This window comes from Cinclus cinclus, chromosome 2 (genome assembly GCF_963662255.1).
Source record: "Cinclus cinclus chromosome 2, bCinCin1.1, whole genome shotgun sequence".
NCBI classification, from domain to species: domain Eukaryota; kingdom Metazoa; phylum Chordata; class Aves; order Passeriformes; family Cinclidae; genus Cinclus; species Cinclus cinclus.
This window is the reverse complement of record NC_085047.1, coordinates 29,593,170-29,615,611: the sequence shown is the minus strand read 5'-3', so window position 1 is coordinate 29,615,611 and position 22,442 is coordinate 29,593,170. Positions and strand designations below refer to the sequence as shown.

The window sequence follows — 22,442 nt, the reverse complement described above, 5'->3', positions numbered from 1 at the left end:
AGAAGGATGAAACTACAGGAAAAGGTGGTAAGATAGTACCATGGCAGTCTCACAAAGCACAAAAAAGAGGGAGAAATACATTCCAGGATGAGACAGGATAAAGATGCTTTGACTTGCTGCAGGATGGACTAAGTTGTTACAGGAACTAAATTGTCCTAGGAAGTTCACCTTAAGTCCAACATGAAACCTAACTTTCTGTCAGTAGCTTGAAAGTAGGTAAAGGGATGATTATGAAGGGTAAAGCCAGTAAGCTGAGGGATGGTAGAAATGAATGACAGATAGTAACTTACTCTGGTTGGTAGACAAGATATTTCTGTTCTTCTTTAATATCAAAAAACCCAGAAGAAGTGCAGAAGTGATCAGTACCACAACCACAGCTATAAGTGGGCCAAAGAAATTTATCTCTGCTTGCTTCATTTTTTTCTCTTGTATCTCTGAATAAGAAAACAGAGAAGAAAATCACAGAAAAGATTTAATTTGGTGACAATAACTTTAAATGCTCTATCCCAAAGTTACATGAAATAGAAGTTTAGGTTGAGACCCCTGGCACCCTTTTTGCTTTGATAGTATTAATAAATCACTGTACACATTGTTTTATTTCCCTTTCCAATAACTAGTCTGGTCTTACTGGTCTCTTCAACAGCAGTACAGAAAAACACTCTTTCTGAGGTTTGCGTAACATGCAAAAGATCAGCAACTTAATTCATACAAGAGCCTATGAGGCAGCTACTGTGCCAATGCTGCTCTGTGATACAGCGCAAATTGGAAGAACCTGGAACATGTTACTACTTGGTGTCTGCTGGAAATGATGGTCAAAGCCTAGTGAAATGTTGTAAGGGATGTGAAAGTAGCACGGAATTCAAAGGAATTTCCCTCTATTCCTGGTTTTTGTGTTTTTGAGGTTTTGGTTGGCAGGGTTAGTAGCTGATAGAGTTTCAGTTATTGCCAAATAAAACTTGTTTGTGTGGAGTTCCTGGTTTCTTACCCACCATCACTGCTTGTCAGGTTTCTATTTTCATAAAGTCAGAGAGGAGAGAAGAATTGGAGAGGGAAGAGGAAGATTCAGCATTATAGTTAATATAATTATTTCAAGACTCACAAGCAACATGCAGAGCTGAACAAACATTAGAAGACTTCTGGATTGTATTTTAATAGTATTTAAAAGTCCTAGAATGCAAAGACATCAGAGGCAGTTTGGCATACCTGATGTTGATAATTTAACCCTTTAGCTGAATCTATATTAAGGAAACTGCACTGTGGAACTTTTTCAGACTAAGCAGCAAATTTCTTTTACATCTGCAGTAGTAAGGTGCATGCTTATAGTACATACTACATTTCCTGCATTCCCTCTTGGCTCCCTGCTCCTTTTAAATGAAGCACAGTTCTCCATCTTCAGCATTGTCTAAAAGAGACATATGCAAGCCAAAGGAACTTATGACCAAAGTGGGAATTGTCTTTATTTTGGTGTTCTTTTGCCATAGCTTACCAACAAAAAAGTGAAAAATAGTTGCCCTGGTCCAGAAGATAAATAAAATAACTGTTTTAGTTTAATGAAAGGATCAGCCGTGTGTAACCTTGAGATAATCTGGCAGTAAAGTCATAATGGAACTCAGGTCCCCAGCTTCTTCTTGCAAGGAGTGTCTGAGAAAAGACACAGTCTCAGAGCAGAAAAATCCCCAAATAGTGATTTCGGAATGTGCACTTCATTCTCCCAAATGTTATAAAAACCACCAGGAATGCTTCTAATATTAGTCTAAGTTTCATGGTCTTTACACTTAAACTCAGTATAGTCTATTTGGCAGTTTGTGAGCCAAATATGGTCCACGGGACTTTTCTGGTTAGCCTTCTGCCTTTTTCTAATGAATTATTAAGAACAGCAGTTCAAGCACTTTAAACCAGCAAAAGTAGTTTAGCAAAAAAACCACGTTTTTTACTATCAGGGTAGTCAAATTCTGGAACTGTTTGCTGAGACAGGTTGGGGAATTTTTATCCTGGGTGGTGTTTAAAATTCAACTGGATACAGTGCTGTGCTACCTGTTGACCCTACTTTGAGCAGAGTACTTGAACGAGATCATCTCCAGATGCCTCTTCCAACCTCACCACTTCTCTGATTCTGTGAAGTGACAACCTCTCCCAACTGCTGTCACCTCCAGAGAGTGGTTGTTGCCTGATTCAGACTCTTAGGTTGCTTTGTTGCTACTGCAGCATCTTCCACGGAGGGGATCAATAGGGCTGTGTTCTGGATTGTGTAGCAATTCCTTCACTGTGCCCTCTCCTTGCGGAAAAGAGAGGAAGTTCAGTGGTGAACAGGGTGGAGAACATACAACCCTTTTAACCAACTTCTACTTAGAGTTTATTCTTTGCCTTGACCATGCTGCTGTCTGTGATCAGCTGTGCTGCAGTACTGCCTGCTCCTACTCATGCAGAAATCGTAATGGGCAAACAGAGACTCACCTATGCCCAGTGGGACTGAGACAAGGCTTCCCAGCTGCTCCCTAAGGTGAAGCAAACAGCTGATATTAGTGTGGCTTTTTGTAGGAACCAGGATATTCAGCTTGCTGGTAACGTTGTACAGCTTTGTCACAGCATCCTGTGAGACATCCATGTGAGCTGTACTACTGTGGGTGATGTTCTCATATGAAATTAGCCAAGTCATCTCCTTGGGCTCTGGATAACCTCCACTGGAAGAACAGGAAAGATTCAAGTATCCTTTGGGTTTTAGTTCCCCGGAGTGCAGTTCTGCTATCTCAGGTTGACTATAGTTGGCTGAAATAGACCAAAGACAAAGTATCATTAGTCAGCCACACCACATTTGTGACAGCCCCTGCCAGTTATTTAAGATTTTCAGCAGAAACAAGTTTAAACCATTTTCTTCAGGAAGACAATGGGCATTCCAAGAAGGGATTTTTATGGCATTTTTTGGTATGTATGTAGACTCGCTGCTTCTTGTTCTCAGGGTGTTTCAAGGATGCAAGTCTGATCAGTCAGACAATGTGTCTCTGTCTCTCCCACCTCTTTTAGACATATTAATATCTCAGAATAGTGAAATCTGGACTGATCACACATAAGGACTTAAGCAGAAAATGGGAAGGGACCACAATACTCCCTACCTTTGGCCTCCTGAATGGGTAAGGGGAAAACCACAAACTTCTAACTTTGAAACGGAAAGAAAGAAATCATCTCAGAGAATTCGGATGGGGTAAGTCCAAAGTGCAGGGCTGTCTTAAGTAGAAATATCCCTGGTTTCTGTCAGTATTGTAAGCAAACATCATCACTTTGTGGTACAGTTCTTTTAGCTTAGATTTTCTGATGGAAAGGACTATAGCATAAGGGCATTTTATTTTGTGTCATTGAATACTCATCACAATCAATGAAAAACACACCTTTGCTTTAAAATGTTGCTTTAAAAAGCTAAGTTTCCTATGCAAGAAGTAGTGAAACAGGATTGGGAAGAACTATTTAAACATAAAATATAAATGATAAATGGAAGTTTTAACCAATATTCTCTCTTAATTAATCTAGATATTCTCAACCAGGATTTGTTTGGTTAGAAATTCATAGTAAAAATAGTAGATTATAATGGAAAAAAAAAAAAAGAATGAGAGAATGCTAACATAATATTGACCACAAGTTGGCACATAGCAAGTTGAATAAACTCCAACAACCTCCCAAAAATCAGAAACAAATCCAGAGAAATACACTCAAGATTTCATTGAAAAAGCTTCATTATTTTAGGGCCAATAGGACTAAAGACGATTCAGAGAAGTATTTGAGAAGGGAAAAAGGGTTCTTACAAAAATGTGAGACTTAAGAGGTTCTCAGTCTCCTGCACACACATTCAGTGTGTTGGAACAAGGATCTAATCCTTGCCCTAGAGAATTCTTAAAATGGATGAATGAAGAAACATGATGTTACTTTTTCTTTCTATCCTAATACACAATGCATAGAATTTAGTTTAGTCACTTAAATTCCCCCAAGAGTCAATGGATATGAATTCAAAATATAAAAAACCCCACCTTTTTTATACCCCATAATTTAATTAAGTTGCTCCTCAGGAAAGTTCAGGGTCTGATTTGTTTAGCTGACTGCTGTCAGACTTCTGGTCTGGAGTATTTATTCTCTCCTTGGTATTTCATAGGGATGGCAGAAACATAATTCATGGCTTTGAAACTTGCCACAACGTCCAAGTGATTTAAGGGCTTTAATCTTATTGACAGTAAGCAAGTGGAAATAGTGGAATATACCCTGAATTTCTCTATTATAGCTTCTGGAACCTCAATTTACTGAAAAGTGATGCTGGCTGCCTGCTGGGTGTGGGGTACGTACGTACATGGGCTTTGTGTTTGTTAACAGAAAAGCACATTTCAGGAACTCTTTTGTATTTGAAGACAGTGTCTTCCAAAAAAGCCTTGGGATTAGATTAAATACCTCAAGAGACAGCAGTCCATCAAGCCCTTAATATTTTTTCTCAATGGCTTAATCACTTTGCTTTTGTTCTATTTTCTTAAGTGACCATCTGCCTTACTTCCTTCCAGACACTGTCACTGAATTAATTAATTAGACTTTAAATTATTGTTTTTCAGATATCCAGTATTTTACATGCATTTTAGGTTCCCACATTCTGGAAACAAAACTCTTCTCATTATTAGGTTATCAAATTGTTGTTTTAACGTTTCTAGTTGGACTGTATTTTTCCCAACTCTACTAGAGCTTTTTCCACACTTTTCAGTTTTTCAACATCCCATTTAAAACAAGCAACTCTGAGTCTCTCCTGTGACATCATTTCAGTCACAACACTTTGAGTAGTGCATATTTTGAAACAGCTTCCCTAGTCTCACCAACTTCCCTTATTGATCTATCCAGAGGAAGCACTGCAGACATGCCACAACAGCAGACTTTCCAGTTAAGCTGCTTGTCACCATGGTCCCTACTTTGCATTTTTAAGAGGCGAAGTTTTCCACTGTGAAACCTTCCTTTTTTTTTTCTGGAGAAGGATCTGAGTCTGTTGTTATTAAAGTCATCATGGCTGTATGAAATGCACCTAATATACATACAGAATCCTAGAATCTCTTGAGTTGGAAGGGACCTACAAAGATCAGCAAGTCCAACCCTGGCCCCACACAGGACACCCAAGAGTCACAACCATGTGCCTGGGAGTGTTGTACAAACTGTTCTTGAACTCTGTCAGGCTTGGTGCTGTGACCACTTCCCTGGGGAACCTGCCAGTGCCTGATCACTCGCCTGCCGGTGCGTGAAGAACCTTTTCCTGATATCCAGCCTAAACCTCCCCTGACACAGTTTCATGCTATTGATACATTGTACTAATGTAATACATAAAATAACATATTTAAATTGTATTCAAAGGTAGTCCAGTATTCTTGAACACTTTGACGCCAAGTGATCTAGATAGCTTTGTATGACTGCCCTGTCATTCTTGTACAGACTCCAGTTTTATTTATGCCCATTTTAAGTGGGACACACTAAACTACAAAAATCCCTCCATATATGATATGAGATGTAATTAAAAAGCAGCATGTAAGCAGAGGTACATTTCACTATCTGTAATTTTCATCTAATTATTTTGAAGAGCTTGAGTTTCTTTAAAATATAGTTTTACATTGCTCCTTCCTTTGGGAGTTTATTAAACGGAGAGTAATTTGGAAGGAAGACAACAGCACATTGTTAAAACTGTCATCCTAAGCTAAATCTTAAATGGTGTAGGAGACATTTAGTCCTAAGTGTGAGATATCTGTAACATGTTGCTCAGATTTTAGCTAAGCTAATAACTGATTCAACTGTTTGAACTGACTGAGCATTTGATGCTACACATCTTCTTAAACTGAGGGCCTTGATATTGAGTGCACATTATGAGCTTCTGAGTTCCGAAACTTCTCTGAAAATGCTTCTCCAGTAGATCCTGTGAGAATCAAAATTAACAATCTACATTTTCTATCTGTGGATCAAGGAAACACCTCCTAGTAGCACAAAGCTAAATAGGATCAATTATCCCGGTACCCTGTTTTTGGCTGCTGTTGCACTTGGCCTGTTTTCTATTAAAGCAGTATGCTGAAGCCTGAAAACACCAGTGCAAGTTAGAAGCTGTTTTATAAATGATTAGCACCATCACAGTGGAGGACAGAACACAGGCATAAAGATAAATGTTACTAACAGAATAGTTTAAAATGGAGAAATATTAGGATTATATATTAGGAATTTAAAAAAAAATGAGAAAACATGAAGAAAACACTGGTGCCTCACTTCCATTTCCCTGTTAAGAGATTTACTGCCTTTTCCTCTGATTACAAAAAATTCACTGATGCAAAAAATCAGGTTGAATCTCATCAATGTAGGTATGCATTTTTTTCTTCAAAGGTATTTTCTTCCTTCCTTTAACTGAACATATGAATTTCTACTCCTCCGTGTGAGCTGTCCTTTTCTTTATTTTCCCTCTGATTTATATGATAATAAAATAGCTGTGCATTTGCAGAGATCTTGCTATGTTTCAATTCTGATTTGCCACGAATGTTGATAACTACTGCTACTTTTAATAGAAGGTAGTTTATCAGATGCAAATAAACAAGTTTGTTTTCCAGAGTCCTAAAAGCCATAAAACTTGCAGGAAGCAGGTCTCTTATCCATCTTTAGAAATTCTGCTCCAGAGCAGCCATATTTTCAAGGCCTTGGAGACAGGACCCATATTTGTGGACTGAGCAAAATCACAGAGAATCCCACAGACCAGATGGCAATTGGAAGAGATTACTTACCAATGATGTGCAGTGAGCACTCAGATTTATGTATGACCTCTGTTGATCGTTCAGTTATTTTTTGCATAATAATACACTGATAGCGTCCCTCGTCCTCAACTCCTGCATTTAACAACTGCAAGGTCCATTTGCCCATGTCCACCTTGGTGCGATTTATATATTCAGGACTAAGGTTCTCATGTTTTTCTTGGCCGTAGTATACTTCGTGCACCACTTTAATAGTGTCTTTTTGCCAAAAAATTATTAAATTGTTTACATCAATTTTCTGAGAGTTTGGAAAATGGCAGGATAGGTGTACAGTGTGATGGAGAAATGCCTTCACCGGATGCACACTGGCAGCAATACCTTAGACAGAGAGAGAGAAAAATTAAGATTTCCACCAGCCACAAAAGAATGCCAAGCTGTACTCAAGAGACCCAACACTTAACAACAGAGGAAATAAAAATGCAAGCAGTTAGACACAAATTCTCTCACTAGGTATGACATGGCACATAGTTGTTCAAACTGACTAATTCAGTCTTGTGTAGTTTAGGTTGTAAAACTGTTTCTTGCTTTTCTCCCTATATTTTACTTTCCAAAGAAGGCCTACCACAGAGAGATCATGAGCATCCATATTTTAGAAGATTTATCTGCATGCCAAAGATCCAAACAATTCTTGCTTGTAGAATCCTGAGTGCAATGAAATTCTGCCACAAAGAAGATAGTTGCACAATTTCTGTTTAAAAAGTTGAATTAATTCTCCTTAGAAAATAATGCAGCATTAAATTTTTGAAGAAACAGTGAAGTACACACTGTGTGGCAAATGTGAGCATCTAGGGAATGCATGACCAGAAGGTCAGAAGCAGGTAAACACTTTCAGTCTCAATGAAGAATTAATCTAAAGTTTAATGACAAATTGAATGTCAGATTTAACTGTTCTGTAATTAATTTAGAATTTAATGACAGAGTAAATGTCAGATTTAACTGTTCTGTTGCTGATCTTGTTAACAGAAATGGTCAATAAACACAATTATGCATTCATGCGAAGAACGAAGGCAGAGCACTACACACAGGATGATTTTTCTCCTGCTTTTCCCCATGCAAGTGTCCATTATTATGAGTGGTGGTGGTGTGGGGGGACTGTGTTTTCTTGGAATAAGAAATACAGCCCTCTGTCCCAGAAGATATAAACATCTCTGCTGTGTTCAAAAGGAGGAGAAGATTTACAGTCTCTCTGCTGCTGCAAAGTTTTGACTGTTCTTCCAGAGCACCAGACTGCATAATTATCTCTGTGGCTGCCTCAAACTCCAGTTGCCCCATATCAAACTGCCAGTTTTCAGTTTAGTACTGCTCTTCTGTATAATACACACAGGTGATACACACACATTTTAAAGACAGATTTAAATTGGGAATTTAAGAGCAACATAAAATAAGTGTAATGTAAAGATATAAAGTTGAAGAGAGAAAGTACTTACTATATATATTTTATAGAGTCCCTGCACAGAATTTAAGTACATGTCACTTAGGCTATATGACCTTGATTGTGCAATGGAAGTGATTAATACTACTAAGGAATGAGCTTCTTAGTGGATGAGAAAGTATCACATAGCAGGACACAATCAAAATAGTTTTAACAATTAAAAATAGGCCTTTTACCTGGGAGAAATACCACAGCACAAAGGAAAAATATGCAGACCTCCATGACACTGTAAGAAGGAAAGAAATATATTAGAGGTTGAAAACACTCCAGTACTCCCAAAGAAGTCGTTAAACAAGAAGTTTTAGCAAGAGAGATAGTATTGGGAAAGTTAATCTCACCTTTTTCCATAGCCTGGGGCAAGGGCTTCTATGTGTTTCCCAGCCTTTAGCAACCACAACTAGCATGCCATGGCAGATCTCTGGTTTACAGAGAAGGCGATACAGTACAAGATTACTGCAGACTGTGTATGCCATGGGAGGAACAGAGTGTCCCTGAGGTCCAAAGGGCAGGATAAGTACCAAAAATGCCTGGAGTGAAGGAAAGAGGAATGAGGAGCATGCTTGGCCTGGCAGTGTCGGGGAGAAGATGGGGAATTGAAAGTAGAGGGGGAGGAGAGTGTGATGAAGAAGGAAGAGGTGGAGGGGACGTCTCAGTGGGGGAGATGTCAGCTACCAGAAGTGATGAAGTGAGTGATCTTCAGTTTTGTGACAGGAACTTATCCTTAACAACAGCAAAGGATAACACAGAGAAATCTGATGGTTTATGATACAGAGAGCTCATGCTAAACAACACATAGTTTGTGGTAAAAAAAGAATAGTTTCTCCTTAGAAAACAAGAAAAAAACCCTATGTTGTGTCTCCTTAGAAAAACACCTCTTTAGCTGCTTGGGTTCATGTGGTGTACGGACCCATAGTCCTGGTAAACAGCCAAATGCCATTCCCATGCACACTGACAGAGGCACCTGCATCTGGTCTGTGTTTGCTACTTTGCATTTTAGCAGCACCTTTGTGGTTTTTGTGTGCCTTTTCCATATGTTTGAGAGAAGCCTTCATACCACCCTTGCCAAAGGTCCTTTGCTCTCCTCCTTCAAACAGCTCCAAGGAAACCTATTTTGCAGGAGCAGACATAAAACTATCCAGCTCTCATACTACCTAAAACCAGTGAGATCTCTGTCTGCTGTCCTCACTAGTAGTACACTTTCCTGATGGATGGTTTCCCAGTTTTTGCCATGTTTTATTTTAGGCTGGTACATTTGGGTCTTTACCTTTACTCCAGGTCTCTGGTGTCTTCTGTTTAATACAGAATTCCACTCAGTCCACTGATGTGTTTTGTGAGTGGATTGTAATGTACAGGACTAACAATTGTATTTTTCCAACTTCATCCTGTTTTTTAGGAAAGGGGGGAAAGAAGTCCACGTGGCTTGGAGGATATAGATAATTTTCTTTTGATCCACCTATCATAGCAGAAGAGGTGAGAGGGGAGGTAGGGCTCATGCAGAATCCATTGTCATAGACAGAGGTTATTCTTTTTCTGCTCCAGCCACCCAACTGCATGACAATTTTTTATCAGGGGTTTTCCCCTCTCAGGCTAGGCCTCACTGAACTAAACCAGACAACTGACTGCCTAAGAAAAAATGCCTGTGCCAAGCTACTGAAAACGACAGAAACTACTGTGCAGCAGTCATATTTCCATCCTATAAATAAAAATTTTGGCATTCAGTCAAGTGAAAAATAAAGGATAGCTCTATTTTTTTTTGATTCAGTGCAAGTGTGTAAGAGGGGAAATTAAAGCAATTCAGCAACTACTGACATAAGTAGAGAGAGCGTACTGCATGTTTTGTAATGACTGTCTCACAGGAGCAAAGACCAAAACCAGAAATGAAAATGAGAGTGAGAGAGAGAAAACCCAGGCAAAAATACCAAATACCACTGCATGCCTTTCTTTATGGTTTGGATTTGGAGCTGTGAGGACAGAAGTCTCAAAGTTTCTACATGGTTTCCCAGCTGCCATCTTCCAGGAGAAAGCATGTTTCTGGGGGTGGTGGCATGAAGAAGGACCCCGTGAGTCTGCAGAGGGGTGTACACCCACCTTCCCTGCAGAGAGGAATTGGTTGTCACTGAGTGTGTGACATGCTACTTCTCTCATGGGAGCTGCTTTATAGAGAATTGCTGAATCATTAATTGGGCTGAGAGAACTTGAGTGCTGCAAGCAGCTTTTCTTCTCTTTTTTTTTTTTTTTTTATAAAATGCCTTCAACCAACAAATGCAAATCCTTGCAGCCAGTGTCCAGAAGACGGAAGAGAATAAGGGAAATGACACAGTATCACTGTGGGCTACTTACACCACTCCCTTGGCACATTCAATTCAAATTCTGTACTTAATTTCTTCTTATATCCACAGGCCATTGAAAGTCTTGTTGTGCCCCAGAATTGACCAGCAGTCAAAGGGGGCCAGGTAAGAGAGGAAAGATAGAAATTGTGCGTCTGTGTGTGCATGTGCAGTTTTGCTGTTCACAACCTGAGTGCATCCTTCTGTGGAAATGGCACTTTTTCACAGTGCCAGTGATAACTGATGAGATGGGAGTGGTTTGAAGACTTAAGGCTTTAAAATTATCTCTGACATCCTGAATAATGTGGGGTCAGTCCATGGGGAGGTAAACATTTTCCCTTGCTAAATAAAGCTAACATACATGGTGTGTCTTCCCTTTTGGAGCTTTTTCAGCCACACCTGGAGGTGTCTCCATGACTCACAATTACAAATCATGTGTGGATGTCAAGAGATGAAAATGGAGAGTATATTAATTGAAATCATGTCAGTATGCAGTCAGGAGTCACACTCAACCCTTTATTTACTATCTCTGTAGTGTAATCACTGAAAGGAGAAGAAACCATATGAGCATCATATGCACTTTACAGGCCTGATTCATGAGGGCTTTGGTTAGGTCCAAACCGGTCTGAGAAAACTCATGAGGCAGCTCCCACCTGGCTCAGTACAGGGCAGTTCCTCTCCTGAATCATAAAATTATAGAATGTTAAGAGTTGGAAGAAACCTTAGAGATCACCGAGTCCCAGTGCCCCCTGCCATGGGAAGGGACACCTCCCACTGGACCAGGTTTCAAGCCCATCCAGCCTTGGCTTTGAATACTGTGAGTTGAGACATCCACAACTTCTCTGGGCAACCAGTTCCAGTGTCTCACCACCCTCACAGTAAAGAATTTCTTTCTAATATCCAGCCTAAATTTCCCCTCTTGCAATTTGCACACATTCCTCCCTTTCTTATCACCACAGTTCCTGATGAAGAATCCCTTTCCCTGCAGCCCCCTTCAGATACTGGAATGCTGCTATGGGAGGGGCTCCAGTCCTCTTACCGACTTGGTGGCCTTTGGACTTGCTCCAAGAATTCCAAGTCCTTCTCACATTGAGGGCACCAGAACTGTACACAGCACTTCATATGGGGTTTCGGAGAGGAGAGGAGAGGAGAGGAGAGGAGAGGAGAGGAGAGGAGAGGAGAGGAGAGGAGAGGAGAGGAGAGGAGAGGAGAGGAGAGGAGAGGAGAGGAGAGGAGAGGAGAGGAGAGGAGAGGAGAGGAGAGGAGAGGAGAATCACCTCCTTCAGCCTGCTGGCCATGATGCTTTCGATACAGCCCAGGGAATGGTTGCTTTCTGGGCTGTGAGTGCACATTTCTTGCTCATGTTGAGTTTTTCATCAACCATAATGCCCAAGTCCTTCTCCACAGGACTGCTCTTAATCACTTCACCAACCTGCTGGTGTCCCTGGGATTGCCACAACCCAGGTGTAGCCCCTTGCACTTTGCTTTGTTGAACTGAATGATATTTGCATTAACCCACTTCTCAAGCAAGTCAAGGTCCCTCTGGATGGCAAAAACTCTAACATCAGTATTTGGGGAAAAAGAGGCAACTTCATTCCCTTTACTTAGAGGAAAATTGCCAGAAAGCCCTGTGTGACTTACTGAGATTGGCTTTCTGTTTCCTGTTCCTCCCAATCCAGCATGTGAAACCAGCATGTAAAACCCCAATAGGCACAGTGAAGCATGAAGGTCTTGGAGTAAACAAGAGCTTTGTATCAGGTATATCAGGTATGCTTGCATGAGTTTTCATTTGTCCTCTTTTTGGCTGTTTTCAGTTTTGGATGTAGTCATTATCTTTTGAAAGACACTGTCACATCTGTGATAACATCTCCTAGGTTCCTTCATTACCCTTAAGTTCCTTCCAAAATGTTCCTTTCTTGCCTATTCCCAGAGGGTATTAGCTTGTTTTCTTGCAACAGGTGCACATATTCTATGGGAAGACTCTCCTGCCCCATGTTGAACTCAAAACAAAACTAAACACTGAACTAGTAAATTACTAGTTTTATTTTTCTAGTATGGGGAATTTTTCTAAAATTTCCACCCTATGCAACACTGAGCAGCTCCATGAGCTGAAGTGCTGTGAGCTTCCTGGAGGCAGGACATCTGTGACAAAGACTTTCCATTGCTGACTTGGAAGCTGTCCCAGGGGCTTTTCAATGAAATTATCCTAAAAATGCCTTTATTAGCCTTGTCCCATGTTGTAAATACAGGTTGATTTGTACAAGTCTTATCAAAAGAAATCACACCTTAAGAAAATTTTCTTAACAAGGCAAGTTCAGAGGATTCTGTGATGCCTTTCACCCTAATACTAAGCCGTATGACCATATAGCTATCCAAAAAGGGATATATTTTAAAAACATGCATTACTCAGGCAACATGTGTTTCCTATGTGCTTCCCCAGTCAGAAAAGTGTCACTGTTTTAATCAATTGCAAAGCTTTTCTATTGCTCATTCTTTTATAACAATCTTTCATTACAAATTACATTTAAAAATTCTGGGTTTGTTGTTTAATTATGTTTTTATTACATGAAGAAAACCCAACCCTCTGTCTTCCTAATGTTTGATTTCTGAATGTATTCTGTATCCCTTCCCATTCAGCAATATCCTTTTATTTATCTAAGATCTTCAAGAGAACCATTACTTCCCCTATGATTCTGGGATCACTTTGCTCTAACATCTAGATAGTCCTCTTTCAATCACAATTTAAAAACACCAGTTGTTTAAATAGTACCTTTGGTCCAGAGATCATGGAGCTTTCCAGTGCCTCTGCAAACAGAATCCTTCATCCATGACTTGGGGTAGGTATCTCTGAAAGAGGGCACAGCAGCTGCCTAACAGCACAGAGTCCTGCTGCACAAATCATAGGACACAAATGTGTTCTCCCTTCAAGTGAAACTGTGGGGGAAATTCAGAGGGGAAGAACGTCATCAAACCAAAATTAGACATTCATTTGGATTAGCTGTGGTATTTGAGTTCCACTAAAGGACAGGTCAAGTGTACATATTTTTTCCACAGTTTAAGCGACACCTGTCCTCAGAGTTGGCAAGTTGGTTGAACCACTTCTGCATCACAGGTACAATAGGTGACATCTGTCCTCCTTTCCCAGTTCTCACACTTGCATCAAGGTTAGTAAAGAAAACTGGTCTGCTGGGAAGTAGCAATTGCTGAGTTCACGTCTCACCAAATCAAAGCAGCCTGTTTGACTTTGCAGTAAAACAGAAAGGGAGCACACCCCTGTTCTCACACAGGTCACAATTTAGAGGTGACAGCTGATTCACAGGCTAGTCAGTTGCTGGAGACTCTTCAAGAGTCATTGTACAGAAGGGGGAATGTAAATGCCCATTCCCAGGCTATCCCTCTTCCAAGCCTCCTATTTCTGCACAGGACACTTTGGCTGGAAATGGCGTCATGGATACACAAAGCAGAACACATAACTTCAAATAGCAATTTGCAGGGCACCTCTGGTGTCAAGGTGTGTGCTGTATGCAGAAAGATGACTCTGTATTTGATTCCTAGCTATCAACAAGGATTATCTGCCATGCAATATATTCTATGCCTAGTCCTCAGGTGTTACATTCTTTAATTTCAGTAGGAGTCTCTCAAAATCAGCTGGACACGTGACACAAACCTCATACTGCTTTTCAAACAGAAGGATCACTGATCAGGTGCCACTTTTCTTGCAATAAATTAATCTCAATTATTAAATGAAGATGTGATGTTCAGTAGCTCAGTTAAATGAGCTAAGCCTCTGCTCTCGTGCAGAAATCACTCTGGGGACACATACTGATTTTCTCACAGTGCTTCTTATGGCACATTAACTTTACAAAGGTAAAGGAAAATATTCTGCCTTTCAGTTTTGGTTTCTCCCTTCAATCACCAGAACCGAGCTGTGAAGACCTGATTCTTGTATTCACTGGTGTAAATTAGGACCAGCCTCTTACAATGTGTGTGGTCAGACAACACCCTGGAAATCCATCTTGGTCCTTTCACCTAGGTCCGGATTATAAACATCCTGCTCCAGGAATTCAGGAAATTATTGTGCTGATGCCACTGTAGGATGGACTCTGGCTCATTCTGCTATAGCCTGGTCAGCTTGCTCCAGGAAGCAAGGAATGTGTGTAAAGTTGTTCTGATAGCAGCTGTGGCTCAAATGAAAGAGATAGTAGTTATGGAGTCATTTCACTAAGAGCAATTATGTTTTTATGAAAGTGTTTTCCTACCTGTTTATAGGATCATTACAAATGCTTGTGTCTGTAATTGTCCAAATCGTTAACAGATAAAGAAAAAAGGCTAAAGCACTTAATCAAAATGATTACTACAATACTGGGGAATGCCTTATTTCTTTCTCCAGTGTTCCCGTCTCACAGGGAACAAAATACTCCAGTAGTGATCTTGCTTGATAACAGAAACGTTCATCCTTTTCTCTGTCCTCAGTGCCTGTCTTCCACCCTGTGCAAAAAGGCCAGATCACAGAAAATCCACCCTTTCCTATTATAAATAGATTTATGCTACCTATAGCAAGCAGTCTCTGTTCAAAAGAAGCTTCCTCTTTTTAAGCTGAAATTCCCCTTTCAAGGCACATTTAATTCTCCCACAAGTGTCAGTGTTATTCACAGTGTCCCTGAGCTGCTGTGTAGCCCCAGCCTTCACAGAAAACTTTGCTTGGATTTTGCCTGAAGGAAATAACCCTTTTTTGAAGAAGACCAAGTTCTTCTGGCAAATACCATTCACTTTTCTTTGTTTAAAGAAAAATGGATCTTCAAATATAAAATACAGTTTTTTAGCAAAGACTGAAGTTACTACAATGAGATTTTGCAAAACAGCCCGTCCTTCCCCAGCACTCCACTGCTGAAAGTCACCAAGTTAATTTGAGAACTGATGACACAGTAAAAAGACATCTGAACAGATTTTTATATAAGAACAGTGATATTGTTATTGACTCCATAATATTTTTGGTAAATGGAAGAAATTTCAGACCATATCTCTGCCACAGCTGCCTTTCTAGTCATATTCTCATTGACTTTTCTATATGACTGAGTAAAGAAGTTGTGATGTGTTTGACTATTTATATATATAATTCTTTGATAAATTGGTAACTTCATTTTATTGTACTGCCAATTTATTTACATTGAATTTGATTTCTCCTGTAACCTCATTACAATTCTGCCAGCTTAGTAAAACTTGTAATTTTATTATCCATTTAGATTTGTTCCAACTTGGCTTATGAGAATGCGGTGAGCCTCATAAAAGCCCAGCTTAATGAGTGCAGTTGCTCTTGCCAGCTGTAGATCAAACAATATTCACACCTGAGTCTCTTCTGTCTGAATCACATTTCATACATGGCATTCAAAAAGGGGCTGTCTGGGGAAAAAAAAAAAATTCCATCCTGTACCCTTTGCCTATTAAGCATCTGTATCTGTTGCCTATTATTAGAAATGAATTCCAAATCAGTTTCTGTTTGCAAGTTTTTCTTTGCCCAGGACGAACTACTCAACAGCTCTGATTAAAAATAGAGAAGTAGGCTGTTAGGAGTGAAGAAGAGGAAGTTTTTTCTCCAGTCTGTAGCAATCAGAGAATTATAATTTACTTTTAACAGTTTCCTGTGAATGCAGCCAAAGAATAATTTCTTCAACTAGATTGATTGAAGACTAATTGGACCTAATTTAAGTGTTTCCCAAACATGTTCAGCAAAAATCTAAAACCTAGGAGCATTTACAGGCTTCGTGTTTTTTCCTTGCATGCAACTTAGTCTCGCAGTTAACATGAAAAACAGGAGAAATGCATAGAATTTTCAGAGACAATGGAATATCCTCCTCCCACTCTAAGATGTCACCAAAACTAATGATGGATGAGACCTAAACATGGGACTTAAACTGGAAGAAATTAAATTGAAAATGTTAAATATTCTTTGTCTTTCTGCCTACAGAGTCTCACCATTTATGCTGAATGTCATACAAACCTACTGAGATCACTTTTCATCTGAGCCAAACCACTCACCAGCCATGCTGGTTGCAGTTGGATTAAAAGGTAGTTCTCCTTGTATGACTCTAACTTTGGAAGAGCTGGGATGTGATTCCTAGCTCATGGTGAAAGTTTTGCTATACATTTATAGTTAGCTTTACCTATGCTTTTATTGATAATAATATGTATTTAATGGAGATAGTTGGGTTGGCAATGTATTGCTTGTGATGCTCTCTTAAAAACTTGTTGGGTGACATCTGAAATAGGAAACTAAATGTGTCTAAATCAGAAGAGAATCTAAAAAGTTTGAAGCAAGACAGAGACAGTGTGTAGGCAAGGAAAGAGAAACTAGATCAGGCTTTAACTGGAACACATAAAAACTACATGAGAAGATCATAGAGAGGCAGGGATTTTGCAGAATAGAATTAGGAGTTAGCAGCTGATAAGGTTTTCAAGAAGAGTTTAGTGAGAACACTCCAACAGTCTTGGGGGGGAAACATACTTCATGGTAGATCATAAATAAAAGGTAAGCAATTATTCAGAAAGACAGAGTGAACTTGAAAGCCTAGGCTTAAGAGTGAATTTTCATCAGAATTTCATCCACTTCTTTGTTACTAAAAGAAAGACCTTGGAGTCGAAATTGAAGAAATAACAAAGATAACAAAGTAAGGATTGAAAACAAATTTCCAAGTTGGCACATATAGAAAAAGGAAACATGTTCTTTGTTGAAACTTGGTCAAACAAAACACTGTGTGTATGACTAATAGAGCACAACCCTAAAAGCTGACAGGTATTTGGAAAGATGTTTCCTTGTAGTCCAAATTCCAGCTCTGAAAAGGTTTCCCTTGGAGATACGTAGCAGCAAGGACAAGATGCTGTGGTGTGCACAGACCTCACTGAAATTTACAATAGTGCATCGGGGCTGCAGGTTAAAAAGTCTTGGGAATCTGGAGCTGCTTGTGATATTGCAATACACTTACATTATGATAGGATTGTAGGTGTCAAAGGCTGATTGAAGCATTTGGGGACATAAGCCTGCCACCCACAGCACGGGTGTGAATGCTGCAAGCAGCCCAGACATGCTCAGCAGACACTCCAAGCTGACAGAGGGACACAGTGAGGATGCCTGGAGTCTTAAGTTTTGTACACACAGGCACTACTTATCAGCTAATGTTAGAAAAATTTTACTTGTGGTAGGCAGATGTTTTGTAGGTAGTTAGTAGAGTAGGAAAAGCAGAGGATAAAACGATCAAAGGCAAGCAGAACTCGTGTACTGAACCATGTGAGGATGTGGAGAGGATTTTTTTTAGAAAGCTGGTATTGATTGTACTGGCAAGGAGGTAAAGGACATCCTGAAGGTAGGGGTCTTACTGCCCTAGGAAATGGTGTGGCCTGAAAGTAAGTGCTGCCTTCCTTGGGAACCCCAGAAGGCTTCCAGAGGAACTGTGTGATCCAGTGCCTAAGGCTGAAGTAGCCACCAGGAAGGCAGGTGAGAAATCACCAAGAGCCCAAAACTACAGTGATGGCATCAGTGGCAAAGAGGATCACCCATTTTACAGTGACAGAACCCCTTTAGCCATAAGTAGGATCTGAGTGTTCTGTTAAAGGCATAAAGGATGGCAAAATATTCGTCATTATCCCCAGAGTACTAAATGCTGGTGCAGGAATGATGCCTGAGTGATTAAAAAGCAAGATGAGTTCCATGCAAAGGTGTGTCACAGTAAACAACTGGGAAGCACCCGAGGTATTGCTAGGAGGTATCTTGACTCTGGAGATAGGATTAGGAAATTGCTTTGGCAAAATTCCCCTCGAGTCTCTGGGTACCACCAAGGCCAAAACCTCTGCTAAGTGGCTTGAGGATACAAAGCACAAAAAAGATTGAGAAACCAAGCTGTCTTGTTTCTGCTCCCACAGTCACAGCTCACTCTGAGAAATTAAAGGCATTAGAATATTACCAAAATGGGTTGTACTGGAGAAATCTTAAAATCTGGGGAAGGTGGTGATGCATTTTTTACCATGAATTGATGAGGTAAGTTTTGTAGAAAAAGAAATACCTTTTATTAATCCAAACATTGGCAGAAAAAACAGGAGGATCTTCAAAAGTCTTTAAAAATGCCTGATAGCTGATTTCTTTTTTTCTGTTGTATGAAATATAGTAGGAAACATGATCTCTCTAAAAATCTTGCTTCATTTAGAGTATCCGGGCTACAAGACTACTATTATAATTAAGGCTTTGAATGCCCACATCCAGAAAACGAGAAATTCCAAACATAGTTCATGAGGAGAATACAATGCTTCCAAATGGAAATTTTGGAAATTAGCACACTGAGGAGGGAGTCACCCACATGAGTCAATGGGAGAAGCCTGCAAAAATATGTCTTCAATCTGACCACTTTCTAGGATATGGCTTTCTCATTCTATGCTAATAGGTACCAGATTTCCCTCAGGATTTCCAGTCTAAAAGCTTGTTCTGCTAATAGGTGCCTTCATTACCTCCTCTAAAAAGAAGGATGCACCACTCTGTCATAAGGACACAAGCAAATCCCTTTTCCCTTCTTTATGAGGCTCAGGTTCATCAGAAGATTCTGACTTACTTTTTCACACTTCAGGACTACTTTGTGTGCCAGGCTAAAGGCAGTATTAAGACCAAATCCCTTCTGAACCAGCTCCACTTTGCACAGAAGAGTTACGAAATCTCTTGGTCAGAAAAAGAAGGAGCATAATGACCTCCATTTATTAGTGCTTCAAGTGGGATGTGAGAGCTCTGCATTCATGTTGCTGCCCCCAGGACTGTATTAAGAGTCTTGTGTTAAGTTTTATTATGCCAAATGCACGGGCAGTGGTTGGGGCTGTGAAAAGAAGACCAGGAATGATTTCTTCCTTGAGATTGCTTGCATCATGCAGCTAAAGCAATATTCCCCCTTTCTAACTCACAGGTTCAGGAGAGGTTGAGAGTTGCCATCTACTAGGGAATACCTGTCTACAGTGCTATTCCATAATGTGAGAGTTGGAAGCACACCAGCATCTGACAGGCAGGACAGGGAATTGGCATGGGAGGGTGCCTCCTTACCTCTGAATGAGAACTCTAACCACTGAGCAACTGTAAAAATAGTCCCAATCCAATTGGCAGAGAGAGACCTCATTCCTCTAACCATATTTCCAAAAGAATAAGCACCTGCAATCCAATTTTGTGCAGAGACTCATTCAATAAATATGTTCTGAGACAACCAACTACGTCAAGTCCATCAAATGAGAGGAAAGGCTAGGACTGGCTCTTAGTAGGGCCTGAATTAGTAAACTGTCTCTAAGCGTCTCAGGTTTTGTCACCTGAAAACCTGAAGTCCTGTGAGCTCAAAGAATTTAGGCTAAATAATAGCTGAAAGGGGGCTTTTATCTTTGTCAATCTGTGTTTGTATGCCTTAAATCCAGCCCAGGAGCCATCCTAAGTGCTGAGAGATTTCAGTGGATTTGTCCTAACTGGACAGACTTTTTCTCTCCTTTCATGGCCAGGGGCAGCTCCTGCACTGCTTTTTGTTATGTCTCTGATCACTGGCGAGTACCAATGTCTGCTGAAAATTACAACCCACATATTCTCAACCCATAGCATGGAAAAAACTCCTGGAGACTAAAGGAAATATCATAGAAGATACCTACTACATTTCCTTGGAGACATGGCCAGCAGTGCCTGGGAAAACCCTCTATCCTTAAGAAAATACCGAGATTTAAAATTCTGTTGGTCCCAGGGCCCATTTTGGTAAGTCCTAACAGTTGTCCAGGAATGAGAACTCTCAGGCATACCCTGCTTAGTTTTGATTCAGAGAAAGGAGTTGTTATTATGAGGCAAGGGAGCTACATTTAAACTTCAGGCTTTAAGTTTATTTAATGGACTGGATCTTACATGATGTTCCAGTTACACTGGGAACAAAGTTTATTTGATATATAATGCCTGCATTTTGAGAGACGGAGATTAAAGCATCCAGTGCATTTGGAAAAGATTTCATTCTCATGGCATCTGGTTTTGCAACTTGTTTAAACAAAATGTGATTCTTTGATGTGGAAGTGATACTAACATGCAAGGGAATAAAATACATGAAATTTAAATACAGGGAAGGAGTTTACAAATACTTAACTCTGCATATATGCTGATGTATTGAAGTGTTTTTGTCCCATGCATCCTATATTCTTATTCACTCTTTTTATGTATAATGCAGACTGGAAGAATTATGACATTTAAGACCACAGCAGAGAGAATATCCTTTTCAGTTCAAGTCCCCCCCAAGCATGAGACAATCTGGCAGTCCTCCTAATAAAAAAATAAAACAAAAACTGTCTGAAAATGGAAGAAAATTACTGCAGCCTCTTCTGCAATGCAAGTCCACTGTGTGGAAATATTACCAAAGGAGAAATATAAGATTTTACTCTTAAATATTTTTGAGGATTTTTTATATATACCTTAAAATAAATTAAACTCATTGCTGAAAAATGAAAATAATCACATAAATTGACAACTTATAATTTCTCAATCACTTCTGAGCATTTAAAAAAAAATAAATACTGAGAATGGTTAGTTTCTTTTAAGCCACTGCTTGGAGACAGCAGTAAAATAATAAACTCCTTTGACAAAGCTTATGTATTTAAAGATGTCCTTCCATACTCTCCTATCTAATGCTCTTCTAATGCTGGTTTTACTTGCTTAACTAAATTCCTTATTAATGTACCTGCAAAAAATTCTTTTGCCAGGGATGACCTTCCTTTGGTCAAGGTGAATAAAGTTACTTAATTCTCCTTACCCTTTGATGCTAATAGGACAAAAAATGATTTAAAAATCATTGAGAGAGTACAAAATACTGGCAGGTGCAATGGGAGTATCAATGAAGTCATAGAAAATATTGGTGAATTAGATCATCAATGAAACTAAATAGCCAGAGGAAGTGGGAGAAACTGACAGCATCATCAATTCAACTCTTATCCTATGTGGGATTTGACAAAAGAGCTGTGCACTAATCTCCTTATCCTGAAACCTTCCTATTTTGAGACCCTTCTACCATGGCTTTAAAAGAGGTTGACAGTATGCAAACTGCTAGCAGAACAGTTCAATTTACAGGGGTTGACATGGGGCTAAATTGAAGAAAATCCCCTGAAGCTGAAGTGTGCAGAAAAAGGAGAGGGAATAGTATATTTCAGAGATGTACGTTGTAACATCCCTCAGTATATTTGAGCAGCTGAAGAGAAAGAAGGATCCCATCCATAAAGGGTAAGCAGCACAGGAAGTTTCCTGTTGGACCAACACGATGCAGATTACTGCTGTCCTGGGGCTAGTCCAAAGCAGTTGTCAGCTCAAGGCTCTGCAAACTTGCCTATACTACTGGTGAGTAGTATTTGTAACCTTTAGAAACTCTGATTGTGTCTGCACAACAACTTGTACACATCCAAATATGTAGAAATTGCTGCCTTAGATCATTTTGCATTGCTAGGGTTGGAGACTGTGTTTGTAGTGTATTAGCTTGCCAAAATGAGAAAGAGAGGGTTTTAAGCCATTTTGAATAAAACAAGGGCAATTAGGTTAAATAATGGAAAATTGCATAAGTTGCTCAATAAACAGCAATTCTGATAAGCCTAGCAGCTGCCTCAAAGAGGCTGGGAAAAGGTTATGTTTGTTATACTGCCATTATAATGCATTCTTAAGTCTCAGACAGGTAATTTCACAATCTGAATCCCACTTATGCTCATATGAAGTGCAGCTGTTGACTTCATGCAGTATCTTAAAAGTATATTAACTCACTTTATTGCAGTTGTAATTTAATTTGAGATCTATCTTGCTTTATTTTATTTAGCTTAATGGCTAATATTGGGTTTAGGCTTCTTAGCTTATTAATAGGTAATCACCCTTGT

General features: G+C 39.6%; 1 protein-coding gene across 1 annotated transcript; it reads right to left on the bottom strand.

The window, feature by feature from the left end:
- Positions 1-228: 228 nt before the first annotated feature.
- Positions 229-8,632, bottom strand: CD86 (CD86 molecule). The gene is given in 5 exon segments (XM_062514879.1): positions 229-434; positions 2,455-2,766; positions 6,765-7,109; positions 8,400-8,449; positions 8,562-8,632. Coding segments are annotated over 5 exon segments (984 nt in total).
- Between the last annotated feature and the right edge of the window lie 13,810 nt (positions 8,633-22,442).